The sequence below is a fragment of the Balaenoptera acutorostrata genome, chromosome 6 (genome assembly GCF_949987535.1).
Source record: "Balaenoptera acutorostrata chromosome 6, mBalAcu1.1, whole genome shotgun sequence".
Taxonomy (NCBI): Eukaryota; Metazoa; Chordata; class Mammalia; order Artiodactyla; family Balaenopteridae; genus Balaenoptera; species Balaenoptera acutorostrata.
This window is the reverse complement of record NC_080069.1, coordinates 1,684,226-1,703,096: the sequence shown is the minus strand read 5'-3', so window position 1 is coordinate 1,703,096 and position 18,871 is coordinate 1,684,226. Positions and strand designations below refer to the sequence as shown.

The 18,871-nt window shown below is 37.4% G+C and overlaps 1 protein-coding gene across 1 annotated transcript in view; it reads left to right on the top strand.

Moving 5' to 3' along the window:
• Positions 1–10,639, top strand: part of DDX60 (DExD/H-box helicase 60) — a 175,651-nt gene extending 165,012 nt beyond the window's left edge. Inside the window, exons 38-42 of the mRNA XM_057548911.1 lie at positions 2,860–3,007; positions 4,311–4,453; positions 6,585–6,736; positions 8,235–8,297; positions 9,935–10,639. Of these exons, the coding sequence (XP_057404894.1) occupies positions 2,860–3,007; positions 4,311–4,453; positions 6,585–6,736; positions 8,235–8,297; positions 9,935–10,034 (606 nt within the window). The 3' untranslated portion in view covers positions 10,035–10,639. The remainder of the gene's footprint in view (positions 1–2,859; positions 3,008–4,310; positions 4,454–6,584; positions 6,737–8,234; positions 8,298–9,934) is intronic.
• Positions 10,640–18,871: the final 8,232 nt, after the last annotated feature.

Genomic DNA, 18,871 nt, shown 5'->3' with positions numbered 1-18,871 from the left:
GATTGGTTTCATGACATATCAAGAGGCTATGCATACCTTATTTTTAAAGTTTTTTTGAGGTATAATTGATATATAAAAATTGCATACGTTTAATATATACATGTTAATGCGTTTGGACATATGCATACACCTGTGATATCATTGCCACAACAAAGGCACTAAACATATCCACCACATCCAAAATTTTTCTTCTGGTTTTATTTATTTATTTAGTTAGGAATACTTACCATGAGATTTATCCTCTTAATGTAGTTTAAAGTACACAGTACTGTATTGTTAACATAGGTACTATGTTGTAGAGAAGATCTACAGAAATTATTTATCCTGCATAACAATAATTTATATTCAATGGAAAACAATTCCCCATTTCCACCTCCACCCAGCCCCTGACAATATTCTCTGCTTCTACGAGTATGACAATTTTAGGTCCCCCATGTAAGTGGAATCATACAGTATTTGTCCTTCTGTGAGGCTTATTTTACTTAACATAATGTCCTCTAGGTACATCCATGTTGATCTCCTTTTTTAAGAATGAATAATATTCCACTGTATGTATACAGCACACTTTCTTATCGATTCATCTTGTTGATACTCACTTGGGTTGTTTGTATGTCTTGCCTGTTGTGAATAATGTTTCAGTGAACATGGATGTACAGGTATCTCTTCAACATCCTGATTGCAACCCTTTTGGATATATACCCAGATGTGGAATTGCTGGATCATATGATAGTTCTATTTTTAATTTTTTTAAAGAAAACTTTGTATGTTTTTCATAGTGGCTGCACCAGTTTACATTCCCACCAACAGTGTATAAGGTTTGAATTTTTCTACATTTAAAATTTTTCTTCAACCCTTATAATCTTGTTTTTTTTTGATGATAGCCATTCTAACAGGTATGAGGTGCTATCTCATTGTGGTTTTGATCTGCATTTCCCTGATGATTAGTGATGCTGAGCAAATTTTAATATACATGATGGCAATTTGTATGCCTTCTTTGAAGAAATGTCTTTTCAAGTCCTTTGCCCGTTTTTCTTTTGTTTTTGTTTTTTGTGTTTTTGTTTGTTTGTTTGTTTTGCTATTGAGTTGTACTAGATTCTTACGTATTTTGGATATTACCCCTTATCAGATGGTTGGTTTAGAAATATTTTCTCCCATTCCAGAAATGCCTTTTCACTCTGTTGATTATTTCTTTTGCTGTGCAGAAGGTTTTTAGTTTGATGTAGTCTCACTTGTTTATTTTCACTTGTGTTACCTATACTTTTGGTGTTACCTTAGAAAAATCGTGACCAAAACCAAAGTCGCTATATTTTCTTTTATTAATTTTACAGTTTTAGGTCTTACATTTAAGTCTTTAATCCATTTTGAGTTTATTTTTATGTACAGCATATGGTAGGGGTCCAATTTCCATCTTTTACATGTATATATCATTTTGCCAATTACATTTTTTGAAAAGACTATCCTTTCTCTATTGTGTGTTATTGGTACCTTTGTCAAATATATGCTGGTAATATATATGTGAAATTTGTTTCTGGACCAGAAACACCTTAATTGCCTGAAAATTGAACAAACTCGTTTCATTTCTAAATACACATAAGACAAAAAATAAATAAAATGGAAACTATCATATTTTAGTTAAATGATAATGAAGAATACATACAAATATAAGATGTGACTTATGCAATGATTAGAGGGACATTTATAGCCTTTATAACCACATCTTAGAAAAGAAGACAGGCTGAAAAAAAATCAGTGATTTGACTTTTCAGCTTAAGGAGTTAGGAGAAAACAAAACAAAGCAAAATAAATAAAACAGAATATCTAACCTAAGGGAAATACAAGAAAAAGAATAATAAAATGAGAACAGGAATAAAGTAAATTGAGAACAATTGTAAAAAAAGGGAAATCAACAAGGCCTAAGTTGCTTCTTGGTTAAGATTTATAATAAAAGTGATGAATACACAGCAAGACTCATTGACAAAGAAGGGAGAGAAAGCACAAATTACAATTATCAGGAAAGAAAATGACACATTTTTACAGATCTTATGTAGTACATCAAATGGAAAAAACATTTGACTATTTGGACAAAATGGGCAAATTCCTAGAAAATGCAACTTTCGAAAACTAACCAAGGACAATATGAATAATTTCATGTCTGATACCTATTAAAGAAATGTAACCAATTATTTTTTTAAATTTCCCATTTAAAAAAACCCAGGTTCAGATGGCTTGAGTGGTGAACTTTTTTAAAGATTTAAAGAATAACAGCAAATTTTCACAAACTCTTCTAGAGAATATAAAAAGAGGGAGCAAAACTTAAACTTAATATCAAAACTTGACAAGGACATTATAAAAAATTAGAGATGTATCTCTTTTATGAAAATATGGATGGAAGAATAATTAACAAAATATTAGAAGAATGAATCCAGTGGGGTTTTAAAGACCCTCACAATTAAGTGAGGTTTATTCCAGGCACAATGGGGACTTTATATTGTTGCTTGCTTTCCAAACATGTCACTAGATTCTTTGAAATATTCACAAGTTTAATGTCATTTGAGGGTATACTTCTATTTAAAAGAGTTTTGATTAAGTAGCATGAAAACAAATTTTTAAGAGTAAAGGTATTGGTTTTTATAACACAAATAGGAATAAAAAATGAATTTCACCTGAATTTCATAGATGAAAGAATGGAACAGTTACATTACTGAATAGATAGATAACTATAGAACTATATTACATTGTTCTTTGCAGTTCTTCCAAACTTTCAGTTTTCAAGGATGGTATGTAGATCTCTCTGAAAAATATTTGGCCTCCAATTTTTTGTTTTTGTTTTTTTTTTTGATGACCTCCTTGATGATTTAGGTGTTTCTGGAGGATCTCCCTGAGGACTTCAAGGCTGCTCTAGATGAGTATAACACAAACGTGACAAAGGACTTTGCCTCTTTCCTACTGATTGTTTCCAAACTGGCTGATATGAAACAAGAACATCAGCTCCCATTGTCAAAAATAGGCAAGTGTGTCTTAGCTCCATTGTGGAGCAGTTTAAAAAATAAATAATCTTGCCTAAGAATATTTTATCCCATAAGAAGAGTAGAGCCCTGGAAAGATCAGTCTGCCTTAGAATAAGGGGATCCTTTCTGCTCTCTCAAGGAAGAAGGTATGATTATTAGAATTAAGTAAAGGACAGTGGAGAATGACATTGAATAGAGTCATTTATAAACCATCTTGATTAAAGGTTGGGTTTGGGACAAGCCTGGAAAATGGAGTAAGGACACCTATGAGATGAGGAGAAACGAGAAGCGATTCTGTCACTTTTCCTTGAGAGGAGCTATGCATGGTGGTCATGAGCATAAACTCTGTGCATATGACCTGAGTCCAAGCTCTGGCTCTGCTACTTGTTAGCAGTGGGACGTCATGCAGGCGACTCCATATTCCTGCCTCGATTTCTCAACAGATAAATGAGGAGGGTAACACTATCCACCTAGTTTGGGTGAGCTCTAAATAGTTAAGCCAATGTCTGTAACTATCTCCAAACAGCACATAGCACGTAGTCAACACTCCTAATCTTTGCTCTTACTTTTCATGAGCTATTGGATGGAAATCTTCCGGGAGAAACTAAACTGGAAACGGTGACAGGGATACAGGGAAAGGGGTGAGCTCTGGGTAGCCATTTCCTGGTTTTGTAACATCCTCAGCCGGAAGAAGTCAGGGAGGAGGACCGTGTAGCTTCCTGGACAGCGTGAAAGCGGGAAGCAGACAGTGGCAGTGGGTGTGGCGAGCATCCAGAGGAGGAAGAACAGGAGCGGGAAGGTTCGGCCTCAGTCACAAACGAGAGCCGACTCTGAATGCGCTCTCCGGTGCTTTACAAAGGGAGGAATGGAAAACATACTTCTTCTCATACGCCATTTCCAAACCTGCTGATGGTGGCTGCTTGAATCAGCCTGTCTAGAAGGATTCTGCAGCCAAGTCTTGAGTTGGGTGGGAAAAAGGACCAAGGTAATAACAACAATTCTGGGCTAAAAGAGGATACAATTTAAATTTAGTCTTTTATGACCTATTGATCAAAGCAACTAAAAGATAATACAGAATTTTATACTGTTGATAATAGTATTAATAACTAACATTTATTGAATGTATTCTATGCCAGGATGTACTGATTACTGTATGTGATCTGTCTTATTCAGTCTTCATTACGATGTCGGTCCTTGAAAGTTGAATGGCTTCCCTTTGCCGCCTGGTCTAGAGCAGGTGTGTAAAGCTTGGCAATCTGGCTTAATCTTCAAAGCTGATTTGTGCCAACCTCTTATGGCCAGATTTCTCAGGTAAAGAGTGTGAAGACTCCCAACTTGTGTCTCACTTGATGAGCTGCAAGGAAGGAAGAGTAGCCATTTCTCCGTTTGCCTGTCTCTCTGGGAACTCTGATGGCAATTTGCTTCATCTAGAAACTTCAGACCATGTAAGTGGAAAACGAGGCTTATAAATAAAATGTCTTTAAGAAAGAATTGGATTTATACTTCTAGGCAGCTTAGCAAGGACTTCAAATTCCCCAAATTGAAAAGAATTTCAGGTGTATCAACAGAAATATCCAGGAAAAGGTGCTCTTGAGGCCAGTTTCTCACCCTGGCCTGAGGAACCCTGTTGCATTATACAGAAATCCAGGATCACCACTTTTCTGGAGATTGACAGAGGTTTGCTGTGAAAAGAGCACATAAAACTATCTTCAGGCTTTCCCAGTATTGCTGTAGATGCTGTAAATCCCATATATTCTGGATCAGTGATGTCAAAAATGAAGTATAAAGAACTAGATACATTTCGGATATGCTGGATAACCCATTTGAATGTTGGAATAAACTTGTGAAAATTTAAGTGTAGTTGATTTACAATGTTGTGTTAATTTCTTGTATACAGCAAAGTGATTCAGGTATATATATATACACACACACACCTATATATATGCTTTTTCATATTCTTTTCCATTATGGTTTCTCACAGAATACTGAATATAATTCCCTGTGCTGTACAGTAGGACCTTGCTGTTTATCCATTCTATGTATAATAGTTTGCATCTGCTAATCCCAAACTCCCAAACCATCCTTCCTCTACCTGCTCCTCCGCTTTGGCAACAAGTCTGTTCTCTATGACTGTGTGTCTGTTTCTGTTTCATAGAGAGGTTCATTTGTGTCATATTTTAGATTCCACATATAAGTGATATCATCTGGTATTTGTCTTTCTCTTTCTGACTTTGCCTAATATGATAATCTCTAGGTCCATCTGTGTAGCTGCAAATTACATTATTTTATTCTTTTTTATGGCTGAGTAGTATTCCATTGTATATGTGTACCACATTTTCTTTATCCAGTCATCTGTTGATGGACATTGAAGTTGCTTCCATGCCTTCACTATTGTAAATAGTGCTGCTGTGAACACTGGGGTGCATATATCTTTTCGAATCACGGTTTTTGTCTTTTCTGGATATATGCCCAGGAGTAGGATCACTGGATCATATGGTACCTCTATTTTTAGTTTTTTGAGAAACCTCCACACTGTTTTCAAAGAATTTTGAAAAACTGTATAGACCCTTGTGCATTTTAAATGGACACATACATTTTTATCATATATTTAAATAGTTTCTAATGATATAGATTCCATTTTCAGATAAATGTTGATATGTTAAAATAGAACCACTGCATCATCCTTTTAAATGTATAAAATGGAATATAAATACTAAAGTGTTTTAACACCCATAACTGTCAAGTTAAAAACAGTCAAGAATAAAATTTTTAGTGATTTAAATTTTGATGTAGTTCTTTTCCTATTGTGTTTAGATTCTGCATTCCCCCACATAATTTTACCTTACTTATCCACCAATTCCCCTTGATTACAAATCTTCCAGATTTTCGGGGTCAAAACAATTTTCTGGATCATAACGGAATAAGAATATTCTAAGAACTTTTAATAATAATAACTTTCTGAGCTACTCCCCAGTCATTTTAGAAAGTAGCTGTACCAGTGTGCTCTCTCACTGGCCCTGCACTAGAGTTCCTGTTGACACCATAGAGTTTTCAAAAAATGAGCAGACATGGAAAACTACTGATGTGCTTTCTTCCTTTTCTTATTTTCCTTTTTCTTTCCTCTTTCTTTCCATCTTCTTCCCCTTCCCTTTTGTTCCAGTAATTGGGATCCAGAGGTTGTCAGTTACTCAGTTTAAGCCTTCTTTCCAGACACGCAAGGCACCAGCTCCCTGACGCTCTGTGTACAAAGGTATTTCCTGCACCAATTAGGATACTGATAAAATTTTAAATTAGCTTTTCTTTCCTAGTGAGTCTTGCTATATTCTAGTGGCCGGGCAGTTAAAATTTCTATTGTACGTTGTGAGGCCGTGACGTTCACCTGTGGAGCCAAGCCATCCTACTGCCCTACTTGGGACGGCACTACCTCAGTGTGTATGGGAGACACCCTCTTCCTTCACTGTGAAGAGTGTGCTTTAAACATGTTGATTCGAGGAAGGAACTATGAAGCACAGTGTAAGAAATCATAAACCTTCTTTACACATAAATAGTAAATGAAGGAGAGCTCTGTTTCTTCAGGTCACTCTGCGCACCATCGGCATTGATAGCACTCGGGCTCCTGTGCTGTGGCCACGGGGATTTGATCTCCAAGGAAGAAGAATGCAGCTCAATGCTTACGCACTCGACTTCTATAAACACGGTTCCTTGACAGGATTGGTCCAGGACAACAGGTGTGTTTTATCTGTCTCCGTCTCCATCTCCCTCCCCAGCCATCCCCAGCATCCCCGTCATCTCCGTCATCTCCGTCATCTCCGTCATCCCCAGCATCCCCATCTCTACCTCTGCCTCTACCTCTCTCTATCCTTTTCACCTCTACCTCTCTCTCTCTGTCATTTCCACCTCTGTCTCTACCTCTAGTTCTATTTCTATATCCATCTCTATCTGCATCTTTACATCTAATAAATGAATGTAATGAATCTTAGGCAAGCACCTTCTTACAATTTCAAGTATAGGTTAATCATGCTAAACATACTGGAATTTTTTCTTACAGACTAAGGGCAAGAGAAAATACATTTGGTGGTATTGTTATTCGTGTTTGACCGGCAAAATCTTGAGACTTAGGCTGACTCACTTGACATAAAGATTTATACTACACTTATCAATATTTGCACATGTTCACAGATACGTTTTTTATTTAGTACTATTTATTGATTATCATATATTTTAAAAATGGATAACAATAACAAATAATGCCATGCTCTGCATTGTCTGAGAGAAGTATATGAAAAGAATATAGTTCACACATATGAGGACTGAGACTATGACAGTTGTTTTAACTCTTTGGCAGGGAAACCATTTTCAAAAACAGTGTGCAGGGATTTACTGGGAATGGAGAAATTGGCTCAGTCACTGAGCACATGGACATGTGTATGGGTGTGTTGGGGGAGGGGAATTCTGTCACACCATTGGGAATTCAATGTGCATTTTAAATACATTTTGAGCAATCTTTATTGAATTCAAGTATTTAGAACTTCTGACCCTCTTGAGAAACACTGATCATTTTTTTTTTAATTTATTTACTTATTTATTTATGGTTGTGTTGGGTCTTCGTTTCTGTGTGAGGGCTTTCTTCTAGTTGTGGCAAGCAGGGGCCACTCTTCATCGCGGTGCACGGGCCTCTCACCATCGCGGCCTCTCTTGTTGCGGAGCACAGGCTCCAGACGCGCAGGCTCAGTAACTGTGGCTCACGGGCCCAGTCGCTCCGCGGCATGTGGGATCCTCCCAGACCAGGCCTCGAACCCACGTCCCCTGCGTTGGCAGGCAGACCCTCAACCACTGCGCCACCAGGGAAGCCCACTGATCATTTTTGACAATAGGACTCATTATTGTGAATAAAGTAGTTGTGACACCAGTGAGTAATTCACTTGGTTCTTCTCTTTGACCCTCTGGCCCCATCCACGCTCCTGATCTTGACTTTGTGACTTGGGTTTCTCCTAGAAGGTCAGCCTCCCATGTTCATTGATTACCTCTGGTTGTGAACTTGTGACTGGAGTTCATAATTGTCATTCTCACAGATTAAATCATCTGGGAGTCTGTGGCAGAAATGATTTTAGTAAATACAACTTGACAGACAAAAGTAATCCATTAATGACCAATCCAACATTTCAATATGAAATAAATTCTTTAATGTTTTTATACCATTAATTTTCAAAATGTTGTTTTGTTTAGGATGAATGAAGGAGCTGCTTATCAGTTGTTGAAAGATTTTGGGCTCACCATTAAATCTATCAGGTATGTTATACATTTTAAATATTGCTTTCAGATTTTCTAATAATTTAATGGTAATTCGAAAAATGTTGAGCTCATACTTAAAGGTGCCCCTGAGCCTCTTAGGTGCCAAGCATTTCAACTCCCCAGAGACTTTGCAGACCTTCTCCTCAACTCTCTGTTGCATTGTTTCTATAATAGAACTAATTCCAAAATCTATGAACTTTCACCTAGACCAGAGCTTCAGCCCAGGCACTTTAGACCAACAGGCAGCAGTATCCCAAAGCTTCAAGAATCCCTAGACCCTCACGTTCTCAGTTTCCACAACCAAGGTTTCCATTTTAGTTAATGATACATAAAAACATAGGCGTGAGGATGAGATCTGGGGACTGAGAACAAAAACCAGTGAGTTAGATGGTATGCATCACATTATATCTCTTGAATATTGTTCAGGAGGAAGTGTTCAGGAGTCACAATTGTGAGTCTGTAACTAGGAGGAAATTCAGTATTGTGGGTACAGAGCTGGTCATTCTTTGCGGTAGGTCAGTGAAGACACCAGGGAAAAACTGGACCTCTAGTGGAATCAAGGCAGGTACAGGTTACAAAAGGCTGATGAAAGGTCTGGTCCTGACTGTTCCCAGTCCTCGATGAGCCCAGCTGCACTGTCCATTCTCGGATTTCCTCTCTGCATTCTCGTCACCTGTGTATCAGTTCATTATTGCTGCTGTAACAAATGACCACAAACATAGTGTTTAAACCAACACAACTTTAGTGTCTTACAGTTCTGGAGGTCAGAGGTCCAAAATGGGTCTCACTGGGCTGAAATCAAGGTGTTGTCAAGGCTGCATTCCTTTCTGGAGCCTTTGGGACAATCTATTTGATTGTCTTTTCCAGCTTCTAGATGCTTTGATTTTGGCCCCTTCTGTCTTCAAAGCCAGCATTGGGGGGCAGATTCTTATATCAGGTCACTCTGACATTCACTCTCTCCTGCCCCCTGTCTTCCACTTAGAATGACCTTTGTGACAACAGTGGGCCACCCAGATAATCCAGGTTAATTTCCCCACCTCAAGGTCAGCCAATTAGCAACTTCAATTACATTTACAGCCTTAATTCTCCTTTGCCATGTAGCCTAAGGATTTATAAATTTCTAGGGATTAGGACATGGATGTCTTTGTGGGCCATTATTTTGTTTATTATACCCTGTTTTCTTCATTTTCTCATACATCTAGGTAAAGGGAGGATTGTTTTGCTTTTTGTAGAGGTAGTTGCCTGTGGGTTTAAGTATATACTGAAAAAAAACCCCACAAAATGACTCCATAAAAAAAAAATGTGGGATAAAAGAAGGGGATTTGTGCTGCTATTATTGAAGGGAGGAGGGATCTGGTTACATGGGACTTGGTGGCCATTAAAATCCTCTTGGTAAAATACAGGGAGAGGAGCTGCATGGTGATTGTCTTGATTGATTGATTCATTGACAAGGTGATTTTTGTTTTTTGTTTTTGAGATAAATATGTTCCTTATGATTCTTTTCCTCATTTTGCTCACATTTCATCATCTAGTGGGATTTACTTAGCTCTGCCTCCCTGGGGAAAGCCCTTCTTATGATACCGACTCTCAGTAGAATGGGTGAGTTTTATGTGTATCTGTATTTCCATTTACAGTGTTTCTTTGCATGAACTATGTGAAAATGAAGAGGACAACGTGGTCTTAGCATTTGAACAACTGAGTGAAACCTTTTTTGAAAAATTTAATAACATTTGAAAACGAAGTCTATCCGAAGTAATTAAAAGATTACCTTGGGCATTTTTAAAGTCATATTTTATGATTCTCATGCTTTTTGTTGGGAGTACATATATGATGAAGTAGAAAGGGAAGCAGTTTGGAGTCAGGGTTCTGATCAAACTTGCCCTGCTCTCCTGTGAGCATCCTTGGATGAATCACTTAGTATCTCTAAACCTTGGCTTCTTTGTATCATTTAGTAACAATGGTTATGTCTCAGCTAGTTTGTAGATTGATTGAGAAATGCAAGGATTTTGTATGAGACTGAAGAACAATGTTTGCTCTGTGAGACGTAAACAAATATTGCATTCTCAACAATTTTCTCCTCAATGTTATAATTTGTAAAAAGTCTATTAAGGCTAGAATAAATGATTACAGTATCCTGACATTGAAATATATTCTCTCTAATTTATTTAAATGTGATTCCATGACTTAGATATGGCTGTTGGAAGAGTACCTTTTAGTGAACTTAAACTACTTTTTATAAAACATGATGGGAGTTTTGGTATAAATTCCATGGTGCTTTAAATAAAACATACCTGATGATTTGGCTTGATTTTAATTCTATGTAAGTAACTGAAAAACCACTAACAAATAAAATGGGTTTAATCTATTTACCGTTGGTCTCTTTGTGTTAAATCCACGTGTCTTTCCATCCTCTTGCATACACATTTGCATTTTATGGAACATAGTTCATATATGGTCACTTTCCTGCCCCAGCCTCACCTCAGATTATCATTCTAGAACCTATTTTAGACCCTAAACTTGAACAGAGCATTTTTTCCTCAGAGCAAGGTCTGCTCTCTCCTGCTATCAAGATGTCTTACTGAAAGATGATCCCTTGTATGGCATTAATTATACATAGATTACATCAGCTTAGAAAACCCCTGTGGTTCATTTTGTCTGGAGATAGAAGAATACTCTTTTCCCTGGAACTGACCCATCCTTGCATGTGCCATGTTAGGGGTCCCTCCTTTCTTTGGTGAAACCGATTTTCATTATTTTAAAACATGCACTACAACAATTTCTGAACACCCAGACGTTTAGAAACCAAAGCAGTGTTTTTACTGCCCCTTAATCTCTACCAAACAGGATCCAACAACACATTAAAAGGATCACACACCATGATTGAGTGGGATTTATCCCAGGAATAAGAGGGTTCTTCAATATATGCAAATCAATCAGTGTGATACACCATATTAACAAATTAAAGAAGAAAAGCCATATGATCATCTCAATAGATGCAAAAAAAGCTTTTGCCAAAATACAACACCCATTTATTATGAAAACTCTCCAGAAAATGGGCATAGAGGGAACCTACCTCAACATAATAAAGGTCAGATATGACAAACCCACAGCAAACATCAATGGTGAAAAACTGAAAGCATTTCCACTAAGATCAGGAACAAGACAAGGATGTCCACTCTCGCCACTCTTAATTCAATATAGTTTTTCAAGTTCTAGCCATGGCAATCAGAGAAGAAAAAGAAATAAAAGGAATACAAATTGGAAAAGAAGAAGTAAAACTGCCACTGTTTGCAGATGACCTGATACTATACATAGAAAATCATAAAGATGCCACCAGAAAACTACTAGAACTAATCAATGAATTTGATAAGCTTGCAGGATACAAAATTGATGCACAGAAATCTCTGGCATTCCTATACAGTAACAATGAAAATTCAGAATGAGAAATTAAGGAAACAATCCCATTTACCACCACAACAAAAAGAATAAAATACCTAAGAATAAACCTACCTAAGGAGGCAAAAGACTTGTACTCAGGAAACGATAAAACACTGATGAAAGAAATCAAAGATGACATAAACAGATGGAGAAATATACCATGTTCTTGGTTTGGAAGAATCAATATTGTGAAAATGACTGTACTACCCAAAGCAATCTACAGATTCAGTGCAATCCCTATCAAACTACCAATGGCATTCTTCACAGAATTAGAGCAAAAAATTTTACAATTTGTATGGAAACACGAAAGACCCCGAATACCCAAAGCAATCTTGAGAAAGAAAAATGGAGCTGGAGGAATCAGGCTCCCCACCTTCAAACTGTACTACAAAGCTACAGTAATGAAGACAGTATGGTACTGAAACAAAAACAAATATAGATCAGTGGTACAAGGTAGAAAGCCCAGAGATAAACCCACACACCTGTGGTCACCTAATTCATGACAAAGAAGGCAAAAACATACAATGGAGAAAAGACAGCCTCTTCAATAAGTGGTGCTGGGGAAATTGGACAGCTACATGTAAAAGAATGAAATTATAACACTACCTAATACCATACACAAAAAATAAACTCAAAATGGATTAAAGACCTAAGACTGGACACTCTAATACTCTTAGAGGAAAACACACTTTGAGATAAACCACAGCAAGATCTTTTTTGACCCAACTCCTAGAATAATGAAAATAAAGACAAAAATAAACAAATGGGACCAAATTAAACTTAAAAGCTTTTGCACAGCAAAGGAAACCATAAACAAGACAAAAAGACAATCCTCAGAATGGGAGAAAATATTTGCAAACGAAGCATCGGACAAAGGGTTAATCTCCAAAATATACAAACAGCTCATGGAGCTCAATATCAAAAAAACAAACAACCCAATTAAAAAATAGGCAGAAGACCTAAATAGACATTTCTCCAAAGAAGACATACAGATGGCCAAGAGGCACATGAAAAGATGCTCAACATCACTAATTAGAGAAATGCAAATCAAAACTACAATGAGGTATCACCTCACACCAGTCAGAATGGCCATCATCAAAAAAATCTACAAACAATAAATGCTGCAGAAGGTCTGGAGAAAAGGGAACCCTTTTATACTGTTGGTGGGAATGTAAATTGATGCAGCCACTATGGAGAACAGTATGGAGGTTCCTTAAAAAACTAAAAATAGAACTACCATATGACCCAGCAATCCCACTACTGGGCATATATCATGAGAAAATCATAATTCTAAAAGACACATGCACATTGTAAATGTTCATTGCAGCACTATTTACAATAGCCAGCATATGGAAACAACCTAAATGTCCAACAATAGATGAATGGGTAAAGAATATGTGGTACATATATACAATGGAATATTACTCAGCCATAAAAAGGAATGAAATAGGGTTATTTGTAGAGATGTGGATGGACCCTACAGTCTGTCATACAGAGTGAAGTAAGCCAGAAAGAGAAAAACAAGTATTGTATATTAATGCATATATGTGGAACCTAGAAAGATGGTACAGATGAACCTATTTGTAGGGCAGGAATAGAGACGTAGATGTAGAGAATGGACATGTGGACACGGGGGTAAGGGGAGGGTGGGATGAATTGGGAGATTAGGTTTGACATAAATACACTACCATGTGTAAAATAGGTAGCCAGTGGGAACCTGCAGTATAGCACAGGGAGCTCAGCTCGGTTCTCTGATGACATAGATGGGTGGGATGGGTGAGGATGGGAGTGAGGTCCAAGAGGGAGGGGATATAGGTATACATATAGCTGATTCACTTCATTGTACAGCAGAAACTAATACAACATTGTAAAGCGATTATATTCCAGTAAAAAAGCAAAACAAAGCTAAAACACAATGGTACACAGTATTAATATATTGTTACATGGGTTTCCACCCCTTACTTGTAGTTTCATAAGTCTGATGGAGACATGAAGATTTTTTCCATATGACTGAGCCAATCTGACTTCCTAATTTTTAGGAGGAGAGTAAAATTTTTTCTTGTAATGTGGTATTCTCTTGCAAGGAGGAGTCACACCTAACCTCTTCCAGGTGGGTCTAATGGGCAGCTTCCTTTTTGATTTTTAGCAACAATTTCAAAGAGTAACTTGGAGCAACTTATGAAGAATGAATTTACATAGGAACGCCGAAAACAAAATGCTTTATGTTCCATTTGTTGTATTGAGGTGAAATTTTTCTGAGAAACATGTATAAAGACCTTGGTGAGATTACTGGAAAATCATCATTCCCACTATAATTTATTCCCACCTTTTTCCCAAGAGAGGGAAAATCATATTTGCAATGGGTCTATAAAGGGTTTTCTGGAAGAGCCATTTATCAAAAATTTTTATTTTGAGAAAATTGTAGATGCTTATGGTATTATAAGAAATAATAAACCTATGCATGTATGGTCAACTAATTTACAACAGAGGAGGCAAGAATATGCCATATGAAAGGACAGTCTCTTCAATAAATGGTGCTTGGAAAACTGGACCACTATCCTGCACTACACATAAAAATTAAAAAGGATTAAAGACTTGAACATAAATCCTGAAACCATAAAACTCCTTGAAGAAAACATTGGGGTAAGCTCCTTGACATAGCTTTTGTTAATGATATGTTGAATCTGACATTAAAAGCAAAAGCAACAAAAGTAAAATCAACAAGTGGGATTATGTCAAACTAAAAAGCTTCTGCACAGCAAAGGCAGCCATCAACAAAATGAAACGGCAACTTACTGAATGGGAGTAAATATTTGCAGATCATATATCTGATAAGGGGTTAATATAAAGAATACATAAAGAACTCACACAAAAACCCCCAAGTACTTGATTGAAAAATGGGCAGATGGTCTGAATAGACATTTTCCCAAAGAAGACATACAAACAGCCAAAAAACACATGAAAGCATGCTTAACATCCATAATCATTAGGGAAATCTAAATCAAAACCTCAATGAGATATCATCTCACACCTGTCAGAATGGCCATCATCAAAAAGACAAGAGATAAGAAGTATTGGCAAGAATGTGGAGAAAAGGGAACCCTTATGCACTCTTGTTGATGGGATTGGAAACTGGTGCTGCCACTATGGAAAACAGTATGGAGATTCCTCTAAAAATTAAAATTACAGCTACCATATGATCCAGCAATCCCACTTGTGGGTGCTTATCTGAAAGACATGAAAATGCTAACTCAAAGATGTATGCACCCCCATCTTCATTGAAGCATTATTGACGATAGCCAAGACATAAAAACAACTAGTGTACATTGATGGCCGAATAGATTTTAAAAAAAATATATATATATATACACATTATATATATGTATAAATATATATATATATACACACACATATATATATATATATATAAAATTCAGCCAAAAAAAAAAGTGAAACCTTGCTGTTTATGACAACATAGATGGACCTTGAAGGCATTATGCTAAGTGAGCTAAATCAACAGAGAAAGACAAAGCCTGTATGATCTCTTATGTGGAATCTAAAAAAACAAAAAAACTGAACTCATAGATGTAGAGAAGAGATTGGTAGTTGCCAGAGGTGGGAGGTGAGGAGTGGACACAACAGGTGAAGGGGGTCCAAAGTACAAACTTTCAGTTATAAAATAAGTCATGTGGTGTGATGTATGGCATGGTGAATATAGGTAATAATACTGTATTGTATACAGTTGTCCCATGGTATCTGTGGAGAACTGGTTCCAGGACCCTCTGCAGATACCAAAATCCTTGATGCTCATGTCCCATAGTGGGTCCTTTGTATCCACAGACCCTGCATCTGCAGATTTAACCACATGTGGATAGTAATCATGACACACGATCCATGGTTGGTTGAACCTGTGGACACAGCTCCTGAGAATTCAGAGGGCCGAACGTGTATTTATTGAAAAAAAATCCAAGTATAAGTGGACCTGTGCAGTTCAAACCCATGTTGTTCAAGGATCAACTGTATTTGAAAGTTGCTAAGAGTAAATCTTAAATGTTTCTATCACCAAAAAAATGTGTAATGATGTTTGGTGATGGATGTTACCTAGACAATGTGGTGATCATTTCACAATATATACAAGTATTGAACCATTATGTTGTGTACCTGAAACTAATATAATGTTATATGTAAATTATGTATCAAATACAAATGATAGTGAAAAAATATAATACAGGGCGATCCCATATAGACTTGACCCAGTTTCCTAAATGGTAGATGCGTGCATCGGTATAGTATCAGAACCAGGTACAGTTCTGATTGGTACAGTATCAGAACCAGGAAATTGATTCAGATATAATCCATTATTCTTATTTCATCAGTTTTATGTGCACGCGTTTGTGTGTGAGCATTTAGTTCTGTGCAATTTTACTGCATGTGTAGGTTTGTGCATCCACCACCGCAGGCAGGATACAGAAGAGTCCATCCCCACAAAGAACCCTCCTCCTGCCCCTGTATAGCCAGAACCAGCTCCTCACTGTCAACCCCCTCCCCCCTCCCCTTCCCACCCGATGTCACATCCCTCCCACTGCTCTCCACCTTCCCGTCCCTAACCTCTGACAACCACTAGTTATTCTCTATTTCTGTCCTGTTGTCATTTCAAGCCCCATATAAATAGAATCATACAGTATGGAACCCTTGAGATTGGCCTTTTTCATGCAGCGTAATTCGCTTGAGACGGATCCAAGTTGCTGCATGTTATCCATATTGTGCTATTTCTTATTGCCGAGTACGGTTCCACAGTCTGGGTGTACCACAGTTGGTGAACCCCATTCAACCCATTAAAGGACACTGGCTTGGTTCCAGTTCTGGGCTCTTGGAATTAAAGCTCCTATTAATGTTCATGCTTCCTCTGTTTCTTGTTCTTCTGTTTCTCTTTTCTTGCCTTCCTGTGAATTACCTGAAAATTGTTGGATTCCCTGTTGATTTATTTACAGTGTTTTTGAGTATGTCACTTTGTACAGTTTTCTTAGTGGTGGCAACGTGCAACTGTAGCTGGTCCCAGTCTGCTGGTACTGAGGTTTTACCACCTTACTGCTACGTAGGTCCCTTTACCCTTCCCGCTTTTAAAATATAATTGTATGTAAGTATTCTCTCAACATACATTGAGCGTCACATCAGATGACATTAACATTTTTACTTCAACCATCAAATATGAGTTAAGCAGCTCATGAGAAGAATATTCTATGATATTTTTCTTTCTTTTTACCCATTTTGATTTTCTTTTTTCTTTTCTGAAGGCTCAAGCTTCCTTTTGTAATCCTTTCCTTTCTGTTAGAGAACTTCCTTTACCCATTCTTGGAGGGTAGGTTTGCTAGTGATGAATTCTGGTCATTTTCCTTGAATGGACAGTTTTTACTTCCTCTTCAATCCTAAAGAATATTTTCACTGGATATAAAATTTATTTGACAGGTTTTTAAAAATTTCAGTTCTTGATGGGGCTTCCCTGGTGGTGCAGTGGTTGAGAATCTGCTTGCCAGTGCAGGGGACACGGGTTCGAGCCCTGGTCTGGGAGGATCCCACATGCCGTGGAGCAACTAGGCCCGTGAGCCACAATTACTGAGCCTGCACGTGTGGAGCCTGTGCTCCGCAACAAGAGAGGCCGCGATAGTGAGAGGCCCGCGCACCGCAATGAAGGGTGGCCCCCGCTTGCCACAACTAGAGAAAGCCCTCACACAAGAAACGAAGACCCAACACAGCAATCAATCAATCAATCAATTAAAAAAAAAATTTCAGTTCTTGAAAAACGTTGGGCCACTTCTGGCCACCACGGCTTCAGATGAGAAATCCACGGGCACTTGAGTTGGTGTGCGCTGTGAGTTATGTGGTGATTCTCTCTGTCTGCTTTCAGGATTTTTTCTTTGTCTTTAGTTTTCACAAGTTTAGTTATGATGTTTTCATTGTATGGTCTTTATTTGGGGTTTATTTAGCTTTTTTACTCTGTAGGTTCATGTCTTTTGCTAAATTTGGGAAGTTTTCAGCCATTATTTCTTTAAAAATTTTTTTTATTGAAGTATAGTTGATTTACAATGTTGTGTTAATTTCTTCTGTACAGCAAAGTGATTCAGTTATACATGTACATACATTCTTTTTCATATTCTTTTCCATTATGGTTTATCACAGGATATTGAATATAGTTCCCTGTGCTTTACAGTAGGACCTTGTTGTTTATATCCATTCTAAGTGTAATAGTTTGCATCTGCTAATCCCACACTCCCAGTCCTTCCCTCCCTCACCCTCTCCCCCTTGGCAACCACAAGTCTGTTCTCTATGTCTGTGAGTCCGTTTCTGTTTCATAGAGAAGTTCATTTGTGTTGTATTTTAGATTCCACATATAAGTGATATCATATGGTATTCGTCTTTCTCTTTCTGACTTATTTCACTTAGTATGATAATCTCTAGGTCCATCCCTGTTGCTGCAAATGGCGTTATTTCATTCTTTTTTATGGCTGAGTAATATTCCATTATATATGTACCATATCTTCTTTATGCATTTATCTGTTGATGGACATTTAGGTTTTTTCCATGTCTTGGCTATTGTGAATAGTGCTGCTATAAACATAAGGGTGTATGTATCTTTTTGAATTAGAATTTTGTCTGGATATAGGCCCAGGAGTGGGATTGCTGGATCATATGTCACCATTATTTCTTTAAATATCTTTTCAGCCCCACTCGTTTTCCCTCTCCTTCTGAGACTCCAATGGTGTGAGTGTTGGCTTTTCTGTGTAGTCTCATAGGTCCCTGACACTCTTCATTTTCTTTTCAGTCCACTTTCTCTCTCTTATTCAGATTGGTGAAGGCTATTGACCTGTCCTCAGGTTCACACACACACACACTCCCTTTGCAGTGTACCTTGGAAATGCTCCCACAAGTCTTCTATTTTCCTTATGCTTTATATTCTCCATTTCATTCCACAACAAGTCCTGAAAGTAGTGTGGCAGTTTCTTTGATGGAAAAATATTGGAAGCTGTGAAGACTAAGGAGAGAAGCCAGACTTGATGACTGTGGCAACTTGTGACTCAGAAGCTATGAGGAGAAAACATAAACATATGAAGTATTTATTATAGAAATCTAGCAAA